The sequence below is a fragment of the Polyodon spathula genome, chromosome 32, assembly GCF_017654505.1.
Source record: "Polyodon spathula isolate WHYD16114869_AA chromosome 32, ASM1765450v1, whole genome shotgun sequence".
Lineage (NCBI taxonomy): Eukaryota > Metazoa > Chordata > Actinopteri > Acipenseriformes > Polyodontidae > Polyodon > Polyodon spathula.
The window spans coordinates 3,329,150-3,352,884 of record NC_054565.1 but is presented as its reverse complement, the minus strand read 5'-3'; the positions used below and the strand labels follow the sequence as shown (position 1 = coordinate 3,352,884).

General features: G+C 40.4%; 1 protein-coding gene across 4 annotated transcripts in view; it reads right to left on the bottom strand.

Moving 5' to 3' along the window:
* Positions 1–6,562: 6,562 nt before the first annotated feature.
* Positions 6,563–23,735, bottom strand: part of LOC121303256 (ribosomal protein S6 kinase alpha-1) — a 52,745-nt gene continuing 35,572 nt past the window's right edge. For all 4 annotated transcript variants that reach the window (XM_041233835.1, XM_041233836.1, XM_041233837.1 and 1 more), the window contains 19 exons: positions 23,075–23,156; positions 21,313–21,393; positions 20,654–20,733; positions 20,016–20,122; positions 19,334–19,371; positions 18,461–18,603; positions 17,660–17,730; positions 15,964–16,052; positions 15,677–15,741; positions 14,691–14,793; positions 13,825–13,955; positions 13,450–13,575; positions 13,059–13,148; positions 12,343–12,501; positions 11,311–11,472; positions 11,029–11,105; positions 10,357–10,474; positions 9,844–9,981; positions 6,563–9,629 (listed from right to left, as the gene is read on the bottom strand). In XM_041233835.1, the coding sequence (XP_041089769.1) occupies positions 9,507–9,629; positions 9,844–9,981; positions 10,357–10,474; positions 11,029–11,105; positions 11,311–11,472; positions 12,343–12,501; positions 13,059–13,148; positions 13,450–13,575; positions 13,825–13,955; positions 14,691–14,793; positions 15,677–15,741; positions 15,964–16,052; positions 17,660–17,730; positions 18,461–18,603; positions 19,334–19,371; positions 20,016–20,122; positions 20,654–20,733; positions 21,313–21,393; positions 23,075–23,156 (1,983 nt within the window). In that variant the 3' untranslated portion in view covers positions 6,563–9,506. The remainder of the gene's footprint in view (positions 9,630–9,843; positions 9,982–10,356; positions 10,475–11,028; positions 11,106–11,310; positions 11,473–12,342; positions 12,502–13,058; positions 13,149–13,449; positions 13,576–13,824; positions 13,956–14,690; positions 14,794–15,676; positions 15,742–15,963; positions 16,053–17,659; positions 17,731–18,460; positions 18,604–19,333; positions 19,372–20,015; positions 20,123–20,653; positions 20,734–21,312; positions 21,394–23,074; positions 23,157–23,735) is intronic.

Below are 23,735 nucleotides of genomic sequence, written 5' to 3'. Positions count from 1 at the left end.
CTCTGTTGCTTGCCAGCAGGTGCTGAGATTCCCGGAACTTTGGCTCAATTTCTGGCAGCCAGGCCCCTGAGGTTGTCAAAATCCTTGCTGTAGGTGAGTTAAACAGGGGAGTGGAAACACAGTGAACAGTAGCACCAGCAAACACTATCAGTACTCACAGACAGAGTATAGGAAAACAACAAAACAGCAAGGTAATCCCACGTTGATGTAGAAGACATGCAAGTTAAAACTGTATTCGCTAATAATTTAAACACGGCGGGCAGCCCTTTTATATTTAAAGATTTCATGCAGTGGTGACTTGCCACAGAAGAATAAATATTATTAGGTAACCGTGGGAGACTGTTTTCAAATAGATTGCAAAACAGTGCTCTCATCGATTGGCAGCATCATCTCTTGTCCCCCCTTTACATGTGTTGAAGATCTTCTGTTTTTTTGCCTGTTTTTTTTTTCTACAGTAATTCATAATAAACAGAATTTTCCAGAGCAAAAAAAGGACAAATGGTTTCCTGGTATCGCATCACTTCCTGTGTGGTTGATCACATGACTCAACAACAGCAATGTCGTGCAACTGAGAAGGAAGCACGGAAACCTTTTGCTTCTACAGCGTTGTCTTTTAATTATCTGCATTACTGTGTGTAGAAAACATGCACAGACATAAAAGATCCTCAACATAAAAGGGGCGTCAGTGATAATACTGATTAGAAGTGAGAACATATAATATATATATATATATATATATATATATATATATATATATTTTATTTTTTTTTTTTTTTTTTACTGGTAAATAACTATTCACAGAAAACAACATTTTTAAACATGTTAGTAAATTAGTGACTGCAGGTTTTAGATTTATTATGTGCTTGACCACCCTCTCTCTAATGGTATAAAAGCCTTTTTGGTGGCGTGTGCCAGCCTTTCACAGACAAGATTGTTGCCAAGCAACAGCCACCCTGTTGCTAGAGTAAAATGCAGACCAATAATTCAGGCTAGAGCATTGGACTATTAATCACAAAATATATAAAACAAAAAAAAAAAAACTGTAACCATGACATCAGGCAATAGAAAACAGGCTGCGATAAACCATTTCTGAGGGAGCACATCCATGAACAATGAACACATGCTTTCACAGGCTTTCAAATCAATTAGTATTTAAAGGCTATGGTGTTGGAATTAAATGATAATGCTCTGCAAAGCTTAAGCCTCGCTCCTTTAGGAAAACTGGGGTACAAAACATTTGATTCGCTTAATCTGTTGGATGCTTTCAGCCTGGTAGCTGTATCACAACAGAAGGCTGCTACACAAGCACAGAAGGTGTGGCCGCTTTATTAGAAACACCGTCTTCCCTTCTGTCCGCGTGTAAGGTTTAGGAATTCAGATAAACATGGAACAAACGATTTTGTTACGCTGTAAGGATTGCATTTTTACCATTTATGAGTTCCAAATAGCTGCATTGCATTCTGAATTGGCTGTTGTTATTTAGGTAAAATACATGCCACTGGTCTCATTAACAGAGATAGCTAATTGATCAGATAGCATCAGACTGATACAACGATGGTCTCCCGATGAGCTGGAGGTATGCAAGCTTCTCTGTCTGGGTATGCCTCTATGCCTGGTATTTACACTCTAGTAGGCTCAGAGACTATGTGACTACAGTTTATTTCTGTTGTCTTAATAATTATAATAGAAATTAACTATTCCGTTGTTGCTCCATTCGTGATGCAAAGCCAGCTCACGGTTTGAATTATGACGCACTTCGGATTCCATATTCTGAGCTTCATTTGTTTAGACTGAAGGTCAAAGGAGAAAGATGAGGGCGTTTCCCGGTGGTGCAACCAACCGCAAACTACTCTCCTTTACAATATTACTGGGATTCATTGTTTACCATATTTCTCATTCTCCATACAATCTCGCCTATGCTTTATTATTTGTCATTCTAAGCCTTCAGTTACCTTAGCAATTATACTGATGGCAAATCATTTCATGATAACCAATACATTTTCACTCAACACACACCCTGTTTGTTGTAGGCAAAATGTAATGTAATGCAGTGTGCCAGGTATCAGGCATTAGCGCCATCATTGGATTTGTTTGGGACAGCAGTGGGTTGGGAGGGCATGGGCATGCTGCAGGGGTGTGATGTTCCCAGTGGGTGTTTAAAGGACTCCTTTGGGAAACAGGGCGAGGCTACACTCAGTGAGGGGTGGGGGCAGGGTAGGGGGCATCCCTTTGTTAGAAAGGTCACAGTTAGACAGGACGTTGTTGGCTGTTGGTGTACCTATGCTATGGCAGGCTGTAGGTGCCACAGTTTTGTGCATTATGGAGTTATAACTATAATTAAAGCTAATTTTGTATTTAGAAATGTTACCCCCCACATTTATTCCTGGACACCCTTTTATCTTCAATATCATAAAAAATCAGTGTTTTGCAAAACACTTAGCTACACGTCTCAGCATTTTGTTAACTGATGGATAATGCTATTCAGCAACCCCTCCAGGACACTGGTGGAAATACAATACGTTATGCTCCACTGAGACTTCCTTGAGAGAAATAATTGAATCACACTGTCATTCTGAGGAGATTTCAGGTCGCTTGAACCAGCGCAATGCATCTGGTGTTAGAAAGAATCATCTGCACAGAGGATTGCTGCATTTTAGTGGCCTTCTTTCATTCTTATTGACTGTTCATGCTGTCCCAAAATAAATGAAATCATTGCAGCTCTGATTAATCTGACCAGCAATCAAAGGGGTAGTTTAGCAGCTGTGTGCAAAGGACATTACATCATGAGGTTAGCAGAATTCAGGCTTGATGTTTATAGCACAGTCAAGTGTCCCCATTTCCTACTGACCTCAGCATCTGCCTTTTATTTATTACATTTATTTAAAGTACAGTGACCTATAGTAACCTTTTTTTTCTCAGTAATCTGATCCGATGTATCTAATACTGTATGCCTTGCTTTGGTTATCCCGAATGGGGGAACACAACATATAGCACACTTGGTGATAGGACAGTGTAGATTTAATATCTGTATTGTGGTCAGGTTCCTGGGTGTTAATTATGGACATAAGATTCTAGGATGCATAAGGCATTTTTGTGCCAAATATTTTTTTAATTTTAAGAAAGCATAGGCCACAACACACTGTCTACTTTTAAACCTCCAACCTCTTATTTACTAAAAATCTCAGTATGTTTTGCTGTTGATAGTTCTGCTTTCCAGGTTTCACTTTCTCTCTGGTTCAATTAAGCGACTCTTATTTCACCTGCCACAACACTATACTGGTCATACTTCATCTTCCCTTTCTCTTCCTGTGTTACAGGTTATTGAGTCCTACCTGAAAACGTTCCAATTTCCTCCCTGGCCTGTGTTTCAGATGGTCAGAATAAATGAAAACCTGCAAGCTATTTCACCACTAACAGGTTTTAAAGATGTTCCAGTGCATTACAGTTTATAATAATCTTTATTTTTATACAGTGCCTTTCATAGTGGACCACCGTCACAAAACACTTTACAAGATTCAAGACTAGGGTTTGTGCACTATGCATCAGCTGCAGAGTCACTTACAACAATGTCACGTCTCATCTGAAAGACAGAGCACAAGGAGATTAAGTGACTTGCTTAGTGTCACACAGTGAGTCAGTGGCCCTCCTGGTTAGGCGTTAGTTTCTTTAACCACTGGACCACAGAGCCTCTTTGGTGTTTCTATTGATAAAGAATGAAGTAAATAAAATTTTTTACTTTAAACAAGCTCTAAAAATACTGATTTAAGGTGTAATTTCAGTGCATGCTTTGTTTATTTAGATTGTATTTATTATGTTTAATGTACCTTGGGCCAATTCGATTAAAATTAAAAAAAAAATGAAATGGTTAACTTTTAAATAAAATTGCTGTAAAAATACATAATGCAAATCTATGGTAGTAAAATGAAACATGCATCTCTTAAAAGGTGAATTGCTTGGCTCGAAGGGAATGCCTAATAGAAGGTATGTCTTTATTTGCCCTTTTGAAAGTGAACCTGCAGCATTGCAGGAGGGAGCAGGGGAAGCCTGGAGGGATACTTTATCCTTAGAGAGGTCAGTGAAAGACAGAGCTGAAGGATGCAAGCTGCCTTCGTCGTGGCTGCATATTCCTGCCGAGAATGCAGTTTTAATGCTGCTGAACCAGGCTTCTGTTTCATTTGATTTGCTTAGAGCCGGCAACTAAGCAGAATCGAAAGGATGTGAACTAACTGCGGCAGAACACTGGAGCAGACCGCATTGATACCCTGTATTAAATTTATATGTGAGCTTAGTCATGCATATGGAGATGCAAGACGAGTCCAGAAGGGCTTTTGATTGAAATTACCCAGAGCAGAAAGATGATGACTGTTTAACAAGAATACAGTTATTAGCCAGGGGTTCGGGCATCTGGGGCTCGGGGGCATCTACAGCAATTGTAATGATAATAGAGATCATGCCCATGTAAAGTTTTCCAGTCCGACTCCAATTATCTTCAGTTATTTCGCTGAGTGTCTTTGAATGAGGTACCAGAACAACGTCTGGAAACAGTCAGGCACTGATTATTATTCTTTAGAAATACAGACAGCTATTTCCAAAGTAGGGGCTGGTGTCAATTTCACTCAATGGCTGGAGAGGGGGTTAGGGTTTAAAAAGTGAACCCATTATGATGCTGGGTTTAACCACAGGACACAGTGACTGTGTACTGATAGGAACCCCTATAGAAATACGTGAGGTTGTTTAGTATGTATCTGGAAAAACCCTAAAATCTGATCTCTTCATTATGTGGGGGTGCACTTCTATTGTATTGTATGCCAGTCTGCTGAATGAAGGTTTTGTAACATGCTTTAAACAGGACACAGTTCTAGCTCAGCTGCTGGCAGGTCATTCGAGATTAATGTAGGACTTTGAGGCTTTGCCCAAAGCGTTGTGTGACAGCCTGAATGTATTGAAGATTGATTCAGCAGCGCTGAGGGATCGGGAGAGCGTGTGTGAAAGTGCTGGTAAAAAAGCTTAGTTGAATCCATTAAAATATATATTACTGAGGAGGAGGCCGTCAAGGATAGAACCAAACCATTTGGACCAATAGATCTGTGCATATTTTAAATCTCAGACTGCAGGAAAAAAAACACATGTAGGCAGAATATGGGGCTGTGAATATGATATTCTGTCAGGGAAATAATGGTGGTTGATTCATTTATAAATAGTAATTATACAGAAATGCAATACATACAGGAGATCAATGACTTCTGTGTATTGACTAGTTGCAGAATGGATTGTAGGCTGCAGATAGAACCTACAGCAGCCACTGCAAAATCATATGAATAATTGAATGGAGATGTACCTGTTGGCTTTCTTATATTTCTTTATATGACTCATAGATTAGCTTTGTCATTTTTAAAGACACCTGCGTGGATAAAAGCAGTCTGTTGGCCATGGATTGGTGCTGTGAATCCTGCTGAAATGGTATTTCACCCATCTTCAATGCTAGCTTTTCACTGTATCTTCATAAAACGGGAGAGCATTTCAAACTACATTGAAGTCCAATCCAGGCTTGCTCCCTGTTTAATGGAGAGATCAAATAAACTGGTAACCAGGGTTACAAGCTGCATCCTGTCTATGCTGAGTTAGAGTACACTTTCTTTTAACAAAGGGGTTCAGAGTCCAGTTAGACTAGATTTGAAGGAAGCTGGGGAGCAGATACTCTATAAGAGACACACCAGTGGTATGCCCCTGATTAAGCAGTACTGCCTGTTGCACCAGAACAAGACAGAGTGATGTAAATTCACCATCTTTAAATACCGCTTACAGGCTCTATGCCTTCCAGTGTGTTGTACTGCATATTACAGGAGGCCTGACAATGTAAAAGCTGATTGGAGGAAAAAAAAAGATTCCTGGTAACCTGCCTCAGACCTTACCACTGCATACTAGACATAATACTCTTACACATCAGAAGCAGAACTGGGGGGAAAAGTAGTTCCCCCAGTAACTACTCCCCCCCACCCCCAGTGGAATAACGCAAAAACTAAAACCTTAAGTTGTGATTTGATTTTTTTTTCTTTTACTATATTTCACTAGAAGCTGTATACAGTGCAATAATTAAATATGTATAAGTACAGAGCCATCTCGTGTCTTTACAGTGTATTGCAAGATTGTTTTAATCTTTACAGATTCATTTACTCTATGTGCCTGAAGATGAGTGCTCATGCCGTAACAAGGTGCTTGCAGCAGCATGGTTAGTTGTGATGGGAAATTGGATAAAAGCACATTTGAAAGCCTGGTACAGTAGTTGGGTCTCCATTAGATTTGCTCATCTCTTCTAAAATAGTCCTGCATGCAAGTACATGTGCTTACAAACCCCCCACCCCAAAATCAAAAGTCTATTTGCATGATAAGTGTTGCACATACTGCACAGTCCTTGTATGAATGACCTCTCTCCCCATAGATATAGCAGCAGTGTAAAGATGCAAAACGTGGTTCTCTACCATTCGATGGGTATTATCCAATGACCAGCATGTTCATGAACTCAAGGGTAAAGGTGTATATAAAAACAAGAACAAGTTTCTGATACAATGGAGAAAAGTTTTAATAGAAAGGCATCTCAAGTTGATTCAGCCCTGAGTCCCCATCAAGACATTAAGTAAGTACCGTCCTGAGATCCAGGTACTGGTACCTAGAGAGGACTCTTACAGGTTCCTTAGGAAACCATAAAAGAACAAGATGTACACATCAGGACATTTACACAGGTGAGCATCTTCACAAGCACACTCCATCCAAATATAGAAAACTGGACAAATCAAGATATTTTAAAACCATTTCTTTTCCACTGCATTTTCAAGGACAAAAAAAAAGTTGAATGAATTGTAGGACGAGTAAAAAAAAGTGGTAGAACTTTCTTTATTTAAATCTTCTGAATTTCACAAACTCATAGATTGGTACCTGGTAATGGACAGTACACTGGTCCCTTCAGATGTAACAAATAATACCACTGGCAGAAATCAGCATGTGGGTAATGGAACAGTACAGTGTGAACCCTATGACAGAGTGACATTGACAGACATGCTGAAACTTGCATATCATTTTATTCTTTTTGGTTTTGCAGAGTGTATTGATTTTGAAAGTTGTGGATAAACAGTCACCTGCAAGCATTGCTGTTAGGATCATCACAGCCTCACTACTTGAGGCACAGTGGTACTGCGTACAGGCACGATTCAAAACGGGAACTCCGGTCAGCCGAGGGCTGGTAACCAATCAGGGAGCTCCAAATCATCGTCAGGTGCCGCTCCAAAGCTGTGCAGCTTTGCACTCCGCTCAGGAGCCTTGGAACAGCTACTGAGCAAACCTGAGAGGAGGCTTGCGCCCCCTCCTTCTATATCGGTTACATCTGTAAAACCCAAGCAGTTTGTAATAAGACCCCTGTCACATATATTACACGCCTTGCCTCGGTCAGCTCAGTTTGACGGTGCATTCCTTTAGAGCTTATGAATCTTTACCAACCGACACAGCTGGATTCTTTTTACTCTTTCCTGACCGCTGGCTTCAGTTAAGTGTCATCGCTTTTGGCCCAGGACACATTTGAGCACTCTACCCAGCAGGAATGCTGGCTGCGAAGGATACTGATGCCCCAGTACATTGTGCAATAACAACTGCAACCTAGCGGTCTCATTATTGCTCCATTTTTAAAAAAAATTACAGGCGTTAAGAAATGTGACAGTCTCTTAATAAAAATGCTTTACAAAACGCTGCAATGCAATTCAGACAGTGTAATGCTGCCTATTCTTGCTCACTGCTCAGGATCAGGGGTTTGCCACAGCGATGCTAAAGACTCTTCTATATGGGCATCCTGTAAAACAGGGTTCATTCCATTCCAGGTTTAATACGTACAGTTCTGGATAGAGGTTTGTATTGATTCTTTTAAACAAGTAAGGGTACGGCTGAGGATAACTTTATTGAAATGGTTTGCGTTGCCCACCCCTGAATATAAAAGGCACAAAGGGGGTCATTCAATTGTGAATGATTGGTACAGAGCATACCGTAAGGGTCCCTGGAACAGAATCTGGTAATCCACGTTCAGTCAGAAAACGCAGTGAAATGATTTCTTACAAGTGTTGTTCCACCGTAGACTGGTTTCTCCTGCATTCAACAACGGAGCTGGAGTTTAAGTCACCCGTCACGTTTTTCTTACAACAAAACATGCATTGCAGACACATGATCAAATACAGCGACTGGCAAACAAAGGCAAGATAATAATCCCTTGTTACACCGACATAAATGTCTGAGGTCAAACTAAAAGACACTAAGCAATGGGGTCCATTCCTGTTTTTCAATTCCAATTCCTTTTTAAAATTGGGACTTCAACACGAATGCTAAGAGGACACACTTTTGGGCTAATGCCTCTTGCTTTGGTGAATGCCCTGACTGTAGTTCACTGATGTATACATGGGAAGCTTGTCTACTCGAGGGTTGATTTGACCAGCCTATACCTGCTGGGATGAGCCACCTATCCATGGTTACTTCACCAATAAATCGTTGAGGAAATTCAAGGGGATTCCCCAGTGCTGCAAAATGCTCCAGTAGTTTTACCCCAGAATTTGATTTGAAATGACAGTACAGATCACTTTTGACAAATCGCTATACAGTACAATGAAAAGCTTTAAAATTCATACAATTATTTCTTAATCATTCCTGCAATCTGGTAAACCAAATGACCAATATTCAAAAAAAAGCAAACCCAGTGATCATAAGAGACATGCATTTGAAACAATCTGACCCCAGGATTACTGTACAAAAAAATATAGCTACAAATGTTTTATATAACAAAAGTAAAATGTTATGAGTTGTAAGGTTGCTAAACAGACACAGTAGCTTGCCAAGCAAAGAAACCAAACTTGAACGGATTTCTGTTTGAAATGAATGTCGATGAGAAATGTTGCTCCCACAAGACTTGATCTCAATGTCCTGAAACAAAATCAACCTAGCAGATAGAAAGACAGATATAGATTTACATTGGTCTGATGCATTGCCACGCCTTTTGCGGTCCACGTAAAAATCCCAGTGACCACGACTTCTTGTGCCAACCTAACCCTTAAAAAAACCTTGAACAGTAAATTGACTTCTACGGATTTTCTTTTATTCAAAATCACTAAAAAAAATGTCATTGTGCCGTTTCAAAACAAATTGGGACACTACAAGTGCTTAAAGCTGTCTAATTAAAAAAAAAAGGCAAAAAAACACGAAATGTTCATTGTTTGAAAAAACAAAAGTACAAAAATGAAAAAACGAAACTGTACTTTAAGCAGGTGTTCATTGCATCAACAAACCACCACACAAACTTAAATGGAGGCATGCTGTTGACAAATTATAAATCTGAAAAAAACCAGAACCACCACACTGACTGTAACTCATGAATAATTTCTACTCTGCTGTCAATGAAGCCGAGAGTCTGTAACGTGTATGTGGTCGGGAAGGCCGTTGGGGAGTGAGCCGCTGCCACAGTGGCCTGGCTCAAGCCCTTACAGGGAGGTGGAGGGAAGTTTCTTTACTCTTCTCTGTGCCAAAATGGAGGCCTCAATGGGCTGGAGCTGAGGGGTGGGCTTGGAGCTCTTCAGTGCAGAGTACGTTGCAGCCATGGCACCCTGTAACAGCACACATCAGCGTTAGGAGATGCAACCGTCTACTCAAAATCGATGAGCACAAACGCATTTCAAAATTGACAAATCGATGCATCAACAACATTTTATTATTATTATTATTATTTAAAAAGTAGGACTTTTTATCAGAAGATCCAATAACTAAACTGTGCAAACAGCAAGGCACAGCCTGCACTTAAACAAGAACACTTGCATTCACCTTGACAAGTTGGGCGTCCTGGTGCTGAAGCTGGCTCTGAGGCAGTTTGTCCCGGTGGATGATCCATGGGTGTTTAAGGACCTGTTTGGCTGTCAGGCGACGGTGAGGGTCTATGTGGAGCATCTTCGACACCAGGTCCTGGAATCCGGGCATGAGACCACAACATTAGCTTACAAGACAGAAAGCCCCTTAAACCTACACACCAGCTGTTGGCAGTCTAGATATCAATCTGTATTTTATTAACACACAGTTTTGGGCCGGGTTTAACTATTGCCACTATTGTGATTATTAAAAAAGGGTCAGGTTTGTGCACATAGGTTATGAAAACCGAACCTGAAAACCTATTTTCCGATTGAAGAGATGGTGTTCAGATCTGCCACTGGCTGGAAGTTTTTAAAACGCAGCACTCTTTGCAAGCTGGAACTCTCTCTCCCCCTCCCCCCCCCCCCCCATTTGTTTGCACACATATTTGCACATTGAAATAAAAAAAACCCCACAATGTGAGCATCCCACCCTTGCAGCTTCAGACACCGTGTCCCAGTTCCCTCCCTTGATGTTGAAGTGGCCACTTCCAATCCTGGATAAGATCTCGTCTGGAGTGTCGTCGGGGCCGTTGGCAAACGGGGTGTATCTGGAGGACAGGAGTAGACAGGGCTTGAAGGGGTGGCACAGCTGGGGGAGGTGGGCAGCTAGCTTTTAAAGGACCTCGTCACCTTATACTTTCAAACTTTTATTAAGAAAAGCACTTATCATATTACGGTAGAATTGGAACAAAACAGTCATGAAAAGTAACAATTTTGTTCAATACAATATGATTAATTTACCTAATCAAATTTACCACTCCATGAATTTTCAATATTACATTTTTCAATGGACTAAATTAAAAACATATATATGAATGATGTTCAACGTGGGAGTGGGATAAATTTCCCATTCCAACTGGAACGGCTGCTTCGATTTGTGCCGACTGCTGCTCTCCACAGAAATGAAGCAAAGTGGACAGCTTTCTCAACAGCAGTAATCATCACAAATGCAAGCAGCTGCTCTTCAATAGCTGGTTCTGGAAGAAGGACGTCAATATGTTAAATATGGGTCAAACAGCAAGAAGACTATTGTGGTGGCCAGGAATAACTAATGCAGTAACAGCACTAGATGAGAAAGAGATTGACGACTTATGCATCTTACCCTGCTAGCATTGTGTACAGCAATATCCCCAAACTCCACACATCACAGCCCTCGTCGTAACCTTGGCGCTTTAGAACCTAGAAAAAATAAATAAACAGAACCACAGCTCAGCATTGTTGAAAGTCAGTTAGATCAGTCTAACTGGGTCAGGGTTCAAGTCAACTGAAAAATTACGTTTATGTCTTGGCTGAGGATATCATCACATTATTTTTTTTAAATATATATTTTTTTTAAAGTTGCAAAACAGAATTTCCACCCTGTGGTCCGGGCCGAAAGCCTCACCTCAGGCGCCACAAAGTTGGCTGTGTAGCAGGGTGTCATGAGCAGCCCGTTGTCGGCTCGAAGCTGCTTGGCGAAGCCGAAGTCACAGATTCTTATGGACTCGGGGTTCCCAGACTCGTCCACATAGAGAATGTTGCTGGGCTTCAGGTCCCTGTGCACCACCTGGAAACAAAAACGCAGAGAGCAAATGCATTCATCTGATCAGCTTTTAAAATTCCCAGAACAAAAGCATTTCTAGAGGAAAATAAATAAACAAACGAATAATTTTTAAATCGTTCAGAGATTTATTGTGATGCAACTCCATTTGCACAGTAGTTCTGATTCACCCCAAAGTTTTAAAACATGAGACCAGTTTGCAAGATGGCTGCCATTAAAGCTGAACCTCCCTTTTAGAGGGGCACTACCCAAGACTGAAAGCACTTTGTAGAGAAGGCCAATAGCATTTCACCACCTAACAAAAAAGAAAATTGATTAAAAGACTACAAATAAAATAAAATATAAAAAAGACCCTCCACTATCAACTGTTTGTTGCTGTGCTGAAGTGATCTGCCCTCTAGTGGATATCTGTGAGATGCAACAGCAAGGGAATAGATGCACTGTACCCCAGCCTCTGAGTTATTTCTACTGTGCAAAGTTTAAATGTGATTTTCAAAATGTATTAACCATTACAAAAAACAAAAGGCATGTTAACATCTTACAAAAGAACAAAACAAGAAAAACTAAAAAGGTAATGCTACAGTAAATCCACTTCAAAACAAGATATCTAAGAGGTCTTGAAAAGTAGTCTTAAAATGACATATTGGTCATATAACAAGTATCAAAATAAATGTATTTTTCTTTTAATTTCCCGCACCAATAGATCCCACACAATTGCCTCTTCACAATACTAATGCTGTATCTTGTGATTCACTTCCTTCCTCTACTTGTGAAAACAATGCACAGATCTGTATCAGAGAAAGTATACAACAGAAGAATTGACATGGCTGCTGCTTAACCACTAGAAGGCTGTGTTAAACAGTGCTCTCCCCTTACCCCTTGGCTGTGGAGATACTCCACAGTCTTCGTGATGGTGTAGAGGACAGCGCTGGCCTCGCGCTCGGAGAAGTATTTCTGCTTCAGGAGTTTATCCAGCAACTCCCCCCCTCTCATGAGCTCTGTCACCAGGTACACCTGCTTCCCATCATCGTACACCTGCAGAGAGAGAGAGAGAGAGAAGTGTGAGAGAGTGCTTAATTACTAGGGAGACAAACAGGCAATGCTCACAGGGTCAAGCTTACAATGCTGCTGACCTACTCTGTTGTGACAGATATTTAGAGATGGAAATGACAATCCTATTGCACAGCAGTGTCACCCATTCCAGGTTTTACTAAAGCTTGATCAGTCACACTGTTTAGGTAACAAGTTCAAGTGTGTCTTATTAAACTCCAAGTAAAAGCAGTCCAACTGGTCTGATTTCCATCCCTGATCTGACATTAGTGTCCCTTCTCATTCCCTTGCTCGTTTGTGGTGTTGCAATCATTCGTTCTGGGTTCTGTCCATTTTTCTCTAAATCTGCCTTTACTTGAATTTGTGCTTGTCTAGAGAATCTTAAATGCTGGGTAACAGTCTTCCTCATGCCACCATACTCATTATTGGACTGACTGAACCAAGAACCGAAAAAGCAACTTACTCTAAATACGAATTGCTGTATGGTACTTTAGTCTTCAGATCAAACATGAAAAAAAATAAAAAACTGTACAAGTACTCACATCTTTCAGAGTGAGGATATTGGGGTGCTGCCCATATCTCAGGAGGATTTCAACCTCCTCACAGGGGTCCCTCTTACTCTTGTCAATTATCTGAAGAGGAGGAATTTAAAAGGGAGGTGGAGTTCAGGGTTACGAATAAATAAAACTCATCAAAAAGCACAGCGAGGCCAGCATTTCCACCAAAGAAAACAAACAAACATTTGCACAAAAACAGCAGTCAGCATTAGACAGCGAGATGGTGTTGTTTCATCTCCGTCTTCACTTATATATATATATATATATATATATATATATATATATATATATATATATATATATATATATATATATATATATATATATAAATTGTCCTGGAGAGAGGTGCTACCTGCAGCGTTCAGAAATGACTCACTTTGACAGCGTATTCTGTGTTAGTTGTCTTATGCACGCAACGTTTGCAGACAGAGTAGGATCCTACTCCAATATCCTCCTTCACGTTATAGCCGTCACTGAAATGGAGGTTCTTACCATGAAGTTGCTGCAAAGAAACAAAAATGTGCCTTTGATACACAGTTTACAAGAGGCGGTATAAGGGACGTGTCCCTTAAGGTTTCACACGGTTCAACACACACTTGGCGAGTGTTATTTAAAAAAAAGAACTGTACTAAAAACTGTTCGGATTTATTGCTGCAGTATTTACCGTTTACACATGGAAACTTTTACAGCCTCTTTTCTAGGTTTATCTCAGCAGAGATAATGACGGGCTCCGATAGAGTTTAAGTTCTACCTGGACCACAGGATGCAGGGGTTTCACTTCTTGAACTTCTTTGTCCTCGTCTTCCAGCATTCCTGAGGCTACGAAGCTGAACCCGCGGAACAGCTGGTGAGCCCCGGCACTCGGAGGAACCCCAGGGGAGTCTGCAAGGGGCAAAACACACAAACAACTAAACAAGGCATCGCCCCCCCCCAGTGAAAAGAGCACCCCACACTGAATGGCATTAACACCTTTAACACAACTGTACCACTGAAAGAATCAAGAGGTGTGCCCAATGTAAAGACGCCATCTCAAAGCACGTGGTTTATATCTTGTGAGATGGCCAGAGGTTGAAACAAAGTAGCAGTTAAACTGAACAGAGAAATTTATATATATTATATATATACACATACACACACACACACACACACACACACAACCACTTTCTTATTGACAGTTTCAAGTCCCACAGCCTCTAATCTGCACCAGTTAGGGCAACAGCCTGTTCTGATTAGTAATTATTTCAGATTGTAATTTGTGCCATACTAAATAAAAAGGCCTTGATCATTAAAGTGTGGATTAAACGGTTGGTTTCTATAGCTGCCATCAGCATGGATTTTATCAGGATAGGGTGGTTTTAGTTATCTGCCAGTTTAGTTTATCAGTGTCCTGATAAGATCCTGTACTGCACAGTGAGTGCCAAGCAGCTATCCTAGCAGATGGGAGATTTTCGAATTTGGTGCCGCACTACAATGTCTGTGCTCATTAACACTACGTGGCCACTTGCTGGGAAGATCAAGACGACAGACACATCCACTATATATATATTCTGTGGCTAAGCAGCGTGTTATTCTAGGACTTTCCGCTGGTGTGTCGTCTCCTCTTACAGCAATACAGACCTTTGGGTGTCCGGGAAGTGAACTCAGAGTCAAAGTAAAATGTGTCATCTGGCCTGGCCACAGCTGGTCTGAACGGAGGTTTAAGTTCCTTGCGAAACAGTTTCTGTAAAAAGGGGAAGAGAAAGAAGGAATCAGGTGTGTTTTATAAAAAGAGGAAAAGAATTCAGACAGATTTTAAATGTAGAAGCACAAGCTCCCTGCTGCCTTGAAACCTTGTGAGCCAGACAGGTGCACTCCTGCTGTTTGAGGTTATAATACATGAATCATTATGACTCCGCCAGTAACAAGATTTTTACACGTCTTTCTGTTTAGGGCAGGCAGGGCATGTGTTGGGTGCGACTGGCATCAAACTTGCTGCCTTTCTTGAGATATCTCACACAGGCAATGTTTATTAAAATGCATCACATTAAATACCAAACCACAGCACAATTAAAATGGGTTCATGACACGAATAGCAGCTCCGAACAAAATGTGCATTTTGAAGCACTTCTGAAAAAGAAAGGTCACACTTTCTTTGAAGGGCTGTGATTTTTTTAGTTTATTAACTGTTAACAAACATTGTTAAATTTTTAGCTAAGGGTTAGGTTTAATAAAAACCTGATTTAATTAGCTAAACATTACTACAGTAACAATCTGAACCGATTTCAAGCATCGACTGGGTATTGATCATGGTGTTGGTGTTTGATTGATTATCCATAGGGCTCTGGTGTTTGCAGTTTTAGCTGGCCTATTATATATTATTAACTGAACAGTTAACAGTAAATAATGTACATTAACATGTTTATTAGCTGTTTGTTAACAGTAAATAAATACAAAAAAACAGCCCTTAGAACAAAGAGTTACCAAAAGAAACCGTACACATCTAAATCCCAAGCTGAAGAGTCCACTGTTACAGGAAGAACAGGACTCTTCACATGGCTTAAGTGAAGTGCATTTCTTTTCATGAAAGGCGTAGGACCGGCGGCACTGCTGAAGCACACACTTACGTTCCAGTCTATGGTTGAGTAGAAGACATGCCGTTTAATTGCCTCTGCGCCATCAGTCCCAGCTCCTAGAAATCAAAACAATTACAACAAAAATTCACTTTCATTTCAAAACGTGTGTTTCTAGTCACTGTACCTCTCCGAGATACAGCAGAGCCTTTAATGAAACCATTGCTAGGACAACACTGACTTCAGACAGTTCTGGAACACTGTTGTTCTCTGCTTCATTCGCACAAAAAAAGATGGTTACAGCACCCCCTGCTGGAGCAAGTTAGTATGGAAATAATTACCTAATCGGTTTGCTGGATTCCTTTTGAAAAGAGCTCGCAGTAAACTCTGAGCTTCGGCACTCAGAAACTGGGGCATCCCAAGCTTTGCTCTGCAGGAGAGGGGGCAAAGAAATAAAACACAGAGGTTTAACCAGCCTGTGGAACAGTGTGACACAGCAGTACTGGGACAAAGACTCAAATATAGGAACACTATTTGAAATGAGGTTTGCATTTGATCATGCTAATATTAATATGCTAAAAAGGAACCCAATGAATAAAATGACATCTGAAAGGAATTCCATACCACTAGGGAGAACAGTCTCTCTCCTTTCTTTACTAGGTGATTTGATGAGGTACAGGATTTATTTTACACCTGGGCATTCTTTTTTTTTTTACTGTAACATGGTACAGGATTATACTTTTCTTTTCCAGCCAATTCAAAATGAAAGAATATTTGATTGAATTTTGAGAGAATATTCAAAACATGAAAAGACCCTTGTTTGTCCCTGCACTATAGTAAGGATGTGGCAAAGTTCAATATGCTGCAATTTCCTTTAGACATTTCACAAAGCTTGATGGGGAGTAAACAGAAACAGTTGCATGAGAAAGCGTGAGCAGAACAGAGGAAGCGTTTCTGTAGCAGCAACGACTCATCTGACACACAGCTGACACAGCGGGCAACAGTCTTGACTTAATATCCTATTTTAAATCGCTCAGTCTCGAATTAAAACTATTTCAGCAATCACGACAACACAGGCTCAAGGGCCACTCCATGAAAAGATCTGTTACATTGTAGAGGGCATCAATATCACAATACTGGTGAGACTTTGACAATCAGCATTCTGTGCATTAGGACATCACCAGAAGAATCTTGGACTTTGTGCCATTGGTGTGCTATGGAAATGCCTCATACACACTTCTTTGCTATGCCAATTCTGTCTTAATTTTGCCAAGAGACAATTCTTTTATTTTAAAGTGATTTGTAGAAATATTTGGAGAGGCTAGCAGTGGTTTTCAGTGCTATTAGCTATAGATTCAAGTTCAGATCTACTCAAAATGACAATACTGGAGCAAACAAGGTACATCTTTCATGGAAATGGTGCCGATTCATAGAATAAAGCAAAGTCTGAAAGATTTGAAACTAGGAGAACAGAATAAAGGAATACAATATGTGTTAAACATTGAGATGGTGCAGGAGACCAGATTCTGGGCCATTTACAGGAGACATGTCAAAGGTAAATAGACAGCCTCCTTGCATCTAGGTGTTGAACCACAGGGACCCTACCAACTCCACCAGAGAACCCCAGCCCCAGCACACAGAGCAAAGTCAGCCACCCTGTGGAAAGAGACTGGAGGAATCTCAGCTTTACTATGTCCAAGTCACTCTCCAGACAAGAACCCAATCAAACACCTTCGGCACTAGATGGACGTCAGCCTTCAAAAACGTCTGCCTGAATCCAGCAGTGTTCGAGCCCTCAAACAATGGCATCGCATACCCCAGCAGAAGGCAGCCACTCTCATTCAGAGGTCGCCCAATCAGGTCTGTGTTTAAGGCTGAAAGGACTGACCCACGAGGTATTAACGGACGCCAGTGATGTGCCTGTGCTGCTCTGTTTCAGGCACAATAAACAAGTCTGTATCTCGGGGTTGCTGAATGAGGCCAGTTGGAACAGGCTTGGCTGCCATCAGTACTGCAGGACAAAAAGGGGTTTCTCACTTGAGGATCAGGTTCATTGTCTCCTTGCGATCCTTCCCTTGGAATGGCAGGGATCCCGTGAGCATCTCAAACTGTAAAGAAGCACAAAACAGCAACATTCAGACACTTTGCAACCTGGGATTACAATAAAGCACGGGGTATCTTCGACCAAAAGCACAAAGTCTATATGGGGTAAAAAAGGATGTTCTTATCTATTTTGTAAATACTGTTAGGATTGCTACTGTGCGTTAAGATATCTAACTGCAATGCATCAAACTACTGTATGAACTAAATTAAATACAAATAATTTGTCAATTAAAAAAAAACGTTGCTTTGGGCAGACACAGCGATGCAAAAAACAAGAAATCAGACACATGTAATATCAAAACCCTACACAGCAGTCATTGCCTGCTAGATAAAATTACAATAGCTAGACGAACAGCAAAGACAATTATCTCCAGGTAATGAAAGCTGGATATTAAAGGCTATTAGAAACTAAACACAAAAAAAATGCTTTTGTGTATGAAGACGTTTTTTTAAAAAGATTTCTAAGAACTACTGGAATATGTACGTGTCACTCGGAACTGGACTGTATGAAATGATCTGCGAGGTTTATAATACAGGGATGGTAATAAGACTCCTATTGCATAGCAGTTTCAGCCATTCCAGGTTTTAATATGAGCTTGATCAGCCCCAGTGTATAGGAAACAAGCACAGGTGTGTCTGTCTCATACTAAAACCAGGGAAGGAACAAAATGCTATGCAATGGGGGGGGCTTACTTCCATCCCTGCAATACATTATTTTGATACAAACATACACACCATTAAGACTCCGTAAGACCACCAGTCAGCGCTGTGGTTGTGCCCCTGCCTGTTCACCACCTCTGGGGCCATGTACTCCACCGTCCCACAGAATGAGAAGGCCTTCTTCTCGTGGTCAATAGCCTCCTTACTCAGGCCAAAGTCTATGTGAAGGAAAAGCATTGGAACTTGCATGAGGATTTTCAATTTAATAAAAAGGAGTTACTGGAGCACAATTATTGAACACCAATGAAAACACAAAGTAACAAAAACAGAATAAACGAAAAAGGAGTTTTGGTATTTATTTTATTCTCTCATTGCTCCGCACGCATTTTATTTTAGTCAATATTTATTGCAAATAATCGACAGAAAATAATAGAATTCACACACACGTACACAATATGCTTATAACAGGGACGGAAATAAGACTCCCACTGCATAGCAGTTTGACTCATTCCTGGTTTTACCATGAGCCTAACAAAACACATCGGAGCTTGTTACCTATACATCGTGGCTAACCAAGCTGGTCATAAAACCTGGAATGGATGACACTGCTGTGCAATAGGTGTCTTATTTCTGTCCCTGTAGAATAACACACCAGTTAAGATGGGTGAGAGATTTAAAAAAAAAAAATCTCTATTTCAGCTAGGTTCACAACAAGCCCCAGAACGGAAGGTCTACAGGCAGACAAAAAAATACATTTAAATAAAACTAAAAAATAAAGTATGGCTATATATCATCTCTCTTGGGAAACTAGTTGTGTTCCTGTGTATTCAGATAGTTATCACACAAGGTTGCACACATGCAGTTTCAACTTTAGTGGTCAGAAAGAACAATAAAAAACTCCCCAAAGAACGCACCAGGTTTAAATGCAGAGGGGTGTTGCTTTCTTACCTGTAAGCTTGATGTGTCCCACTTCATCCAGCAGGATACTAAAGCAAGCAGATAGTGAAGCGTTAGCCAGTGCTCCACTCTTACAAAAGAACTGCAAAAAATCTTCCCTGCCATGCCCTTCCACTCGCTTTCTAAGTTTGAAATGTGCTGTTTCGATGTTGTATGTTTTTTATGTTTTTTTTTTAATATGTAGTGCATTTACAAATGATCTTAAAGTCCCTAAATGAGACTTCTGTTACAATGAAAATGCATGCGGTTATAAAATGGGTTTCACAACTGCACATTGGAGATCTATAAAGCCAAAGGAAGTGCACAACAAATGTGATTCCTGTAATTATTGTGTTAGCGACAGCCACTTTAACACTGAAACAGATCTAATCACCCGCCTTGCTGACTGCTGTCTTTCTTTGGCACACAATTTCCCAACTCATATATCTGTGTTGACAATTTCAGTATTTCAAACCTTAGTTCACCAGCACACCCTAACAAGATGCATTTAGGATGTGGGTAGGCTAGAAGCCTATAGCAGTATTAAAGAAACACAAACAAAAATGTTTTAATATCCCTAAGTAACGAAGCATAAAAAGGTACAGAGAACACAAATATAGGTTACTAAAAAGACATCTTATAGGGTGTAGTGCTAAACAAGGTATTCCAATCCACAGTACAGTATTAGACTCACTTTTCAGGTTTGAGGTCCCGGTAGATGATTCCCACACTGTGCAAATGATCCAGGCCAAGAGCCAGCTCTGCCAGGTAAAATTTCACATCTTCTTCTGTGAACATCACCTGCAGGGGGCAGCAGTGGTGGAAGCTCAGTTGCTAGCAGGCTTTCCTCTGTCAATCTCACAGGTTAAAATGCTGCAGTGTGTGTGTGTGTGTGTGTGTGTGTGTGTGTACTTACCACTCAATGGACTTCAGGATTTTTTATTTTATTTTTGTAATAATTTTAGGAGGCTCACATTACGTGAAATGAGTTTTGTAATGCCACCTAGTGGTCTGCCTCTTTGGATCAACTTTCCTTCAGTTTTATTGTCAATACGCAACAGTGCTATAGATAGTTCTGGACAGGCAATAGGAAAGAGAGCAGCTTCTGAAGTTCTAGAACCTGAACACAGAGCAAACGGAATGTTAAATTCAATTGTTTAACTCTGAAGCACTGTGTTAACAGGTTCTTCCACAGCTCGGAGCGGCTTGATATTCTGACATATGAAACTTCAGTACAAAGTCTAGTGTTAAAGCCAGGCACCCTCAGTTATGCAGGCAGGCTCACAGGGTCTAGGACCACTTACAAAAATGAACACTGAAGATAGACGATACCTCTTTGGAGAGCCTGGTAAAAAGATCACCTCCTCTGAGAAAGTCCAAGATAAGGTAGAGCTTCCCTTCAGTTTGAAAAGCTGGAGGAGAAACAATGGGGGAAAAATAAATCAATATTCTCTTTTCATATCGACCCAGGGATCCGCAGAATGTCCCCCCCACCCCCCCACCCCCATAGGTTTCAGATGAGTGTGCTTTCTAAAATAAAAATGTACATGCGAGGCATCAATTTCCAGCAGTGGTTTGCTTCTAATGCATGTACTCTATTTTTATTCACAGCCTCTTTGCAGATAGCAGGGGACTGTTTTCAGTATTGATCTGCTTTAAACTAGACAATGCTACAGATAGAAGCAACAAACTAGTACGTTAAAGGGATGGAGAGAAGACTCCTATTGAAAAGCAGTTTCACCAATTCTAGGTTTTACTACTAGCTTTATTAGTCACAGTGTTTAGGTAACAGGCTCACCTGTGTCTTATTAAACTCAAAGTACAACCAGGAATGGATCGCACTCCTGTGCAATGGGGGTCTTATTCCTATCCCTGCATTACACTTGTACTCTATCAGTTTACTCCTTGCTATCTGATCAAATTCAGCATTCACTACATGCAAGCAGGCAGTTTAAATGCTTGAGAAATTCAGCATGCTTTCCATAACTCACCGTAATGCAGTTTCACGACGAATGGATGGTTCACATCCGCCAGAATGTCCCTTTCCATTTTCGTTCTGACTCGATCCCTCACTGCAGTAAAGAAAAAACAAAAATGCATTGAATAAAATGTACAAAATTACATGTATTTATCTATCTATAAATCTGACCTGTTTTTCAACCCAACTTATTATTTATTTATTTCTTAGCAGCTGCCCTTGTCAAGGTGATTTACAGTTGTTACAAAATATCACAGTACAAAATACCACCATAAAAAACATCACAGTACAGATTATCAGCCCTGTTTCCCAATTAGGATGACCGAAGATCAACCCATTCCCTGAAGTCAATGACTTAATTTTATCCACCACCTCGTGCTGAACCCTGGAAACAAAAGTCCAGCCTGGGAAGCCTAGACCATCCTGGGTGGGAGGACTCATGCCAGGGTGGTTTCAATGCCTTGTAGCAGTGCAAAGGCCAATGCAACAATCCCTGTGGGACCCCATGCAAAATCTGTAGCTTGGCTGAGCCTTTTGCAGGGGGATATGACAAACAGGAACTTCAAGCAAACAGCAGAAAGCTGATGCATTCTGCCAGATTTGCAAAAACAATACCTCAGTATATATGCATTGACTGTAATTGAAGTATTGTACGCTATGTTGGTTTCCAACCACTTCCTTCAGTGCAAGCATGCCATCTCCTTTTCAAAAGAGCTTTTAAAGTTATAAGTTTAAAAAGATGACCAGATGTTAACAATGAAAAGAGAAATTACAGGTACATTATTTAAACAGTAAAACAGCAAGCAGTAAGCAGTATAGAACTGAAATCTAACGTGGTCACAGTATCATGATATGGCAAAGACAGGTTAAATCTTGCTAAGAATCAAAAGGTGTTATTCTCGAATTCAAAATGAAAACCTGCATTGATGGCTTCAATTTTTGTTGATGAAAGAGAGCGAAAGGGGTGGGGGTGTTACTCTGAAGACCTTACACTGAACTTCGAGTTTTTTTTATTTTTACAAAACAGCCTCATAACAGAAACTAGGACTGCACAACAACAGGGTGACAGACAGAAGCTGTCGCCTTCAACAACAGATATTTAATCAAATGGTTGGGATGAATATTACTGGGAATTTGCCCACACAACAAGGGGAATAGTCAAAACAGTTGTCAGCCTCTTAATAAAGGCCATTATATTCCAGGTTCAGGGGGTATAATCAATTCATTTATTCATGAATGAACTGGGCTTTAGGACTTGGACAGAGGATGCTTCATTATAATAATTAAAGACATGGTTGGCACAGAGCTCTGCACTACAGTTGGTCAGTGGCGCATACTTCATTCTGTTCTAGTTCAGTCCAGAGCCCTGTGCAAATGAGCCTACAGCACAGGCTCAGGTAGAGCAGTTCGAAATATCATTGTACTTCCCTTTTTTAAAATGTGTTCTCACTATTTTATGTTGTTTGCAGGTTCTGTTTTTCCAACCAAAAACAAGTTTTCATTTGTCTACCAAACACAAACTCAAACCAGATCAGAAACAATTCTATTAAATGTGAAGTTGTATTTCACTAATCACATTAATAACAGTTAGCTTGTGTTTTTACTATGTTCAGTAGTATTTTTTACAAGGGCACCCTTTGTTATGCTTTTACTAGGGTGAACTTTCAAACTGAATCACACACACACACCAAAAAGCACTTGCTAAGGGAGCAGTACAAAACAAATATAGAAAAACCATTCTGAATATTATACATGGACTGATAGTCAAAGTTTACCTTTGAGCGTGGCTTTTTTCAGCACCTTCATGGCGTATAACTGTTTGTCGTCTGGGGGGGTGGTTTTCCGGACTAAAAATACCTGGAAAACAGTACATAAGAGAGAGAATATGTATAAACAAGAAGACACTGAGGGCTGAAATCTGGAATCACAGAAAAAAAAGTGTACAAATGTCACTTGGATTGTATGTATACAGTCGTTTGCTGTTGTTCAACTCCGTTTTAGTGTGGAGTAGCGGGCATAAACAACAGGCATGCGCATCACACTATTAAAAAAATAAATAAATAATCGAGCTGAATTAAAAGCAACTAAATGAATATGCGTTTATAGGAATTGTTTTTTCTTGGCATCAATGAATTCCAGCATGTACTGCACAGATCCCTGTGCTGTTTGTTTTAAGAGTAGGTGTAAAGCTTCTGGCACAAGCCAAAAGTTTTGTCAACTTGATTTCGAGGATTCGATCAACCCACCTCAATAGGATAAGCTACAGTTGGAAGGGGGCCACCACCCTTGATACCAGGGATGGGAAGACCCATTGTATAGCAGTTTGAGTCATACCTGGTTCTACTGTGAGTTTAATAAGACATCTCTCAGCTTGTTACCTGTACACTGTGGCTAATCAAGCTTGTATAAAAACCTGGAATGGGAGTCTTATTTCCA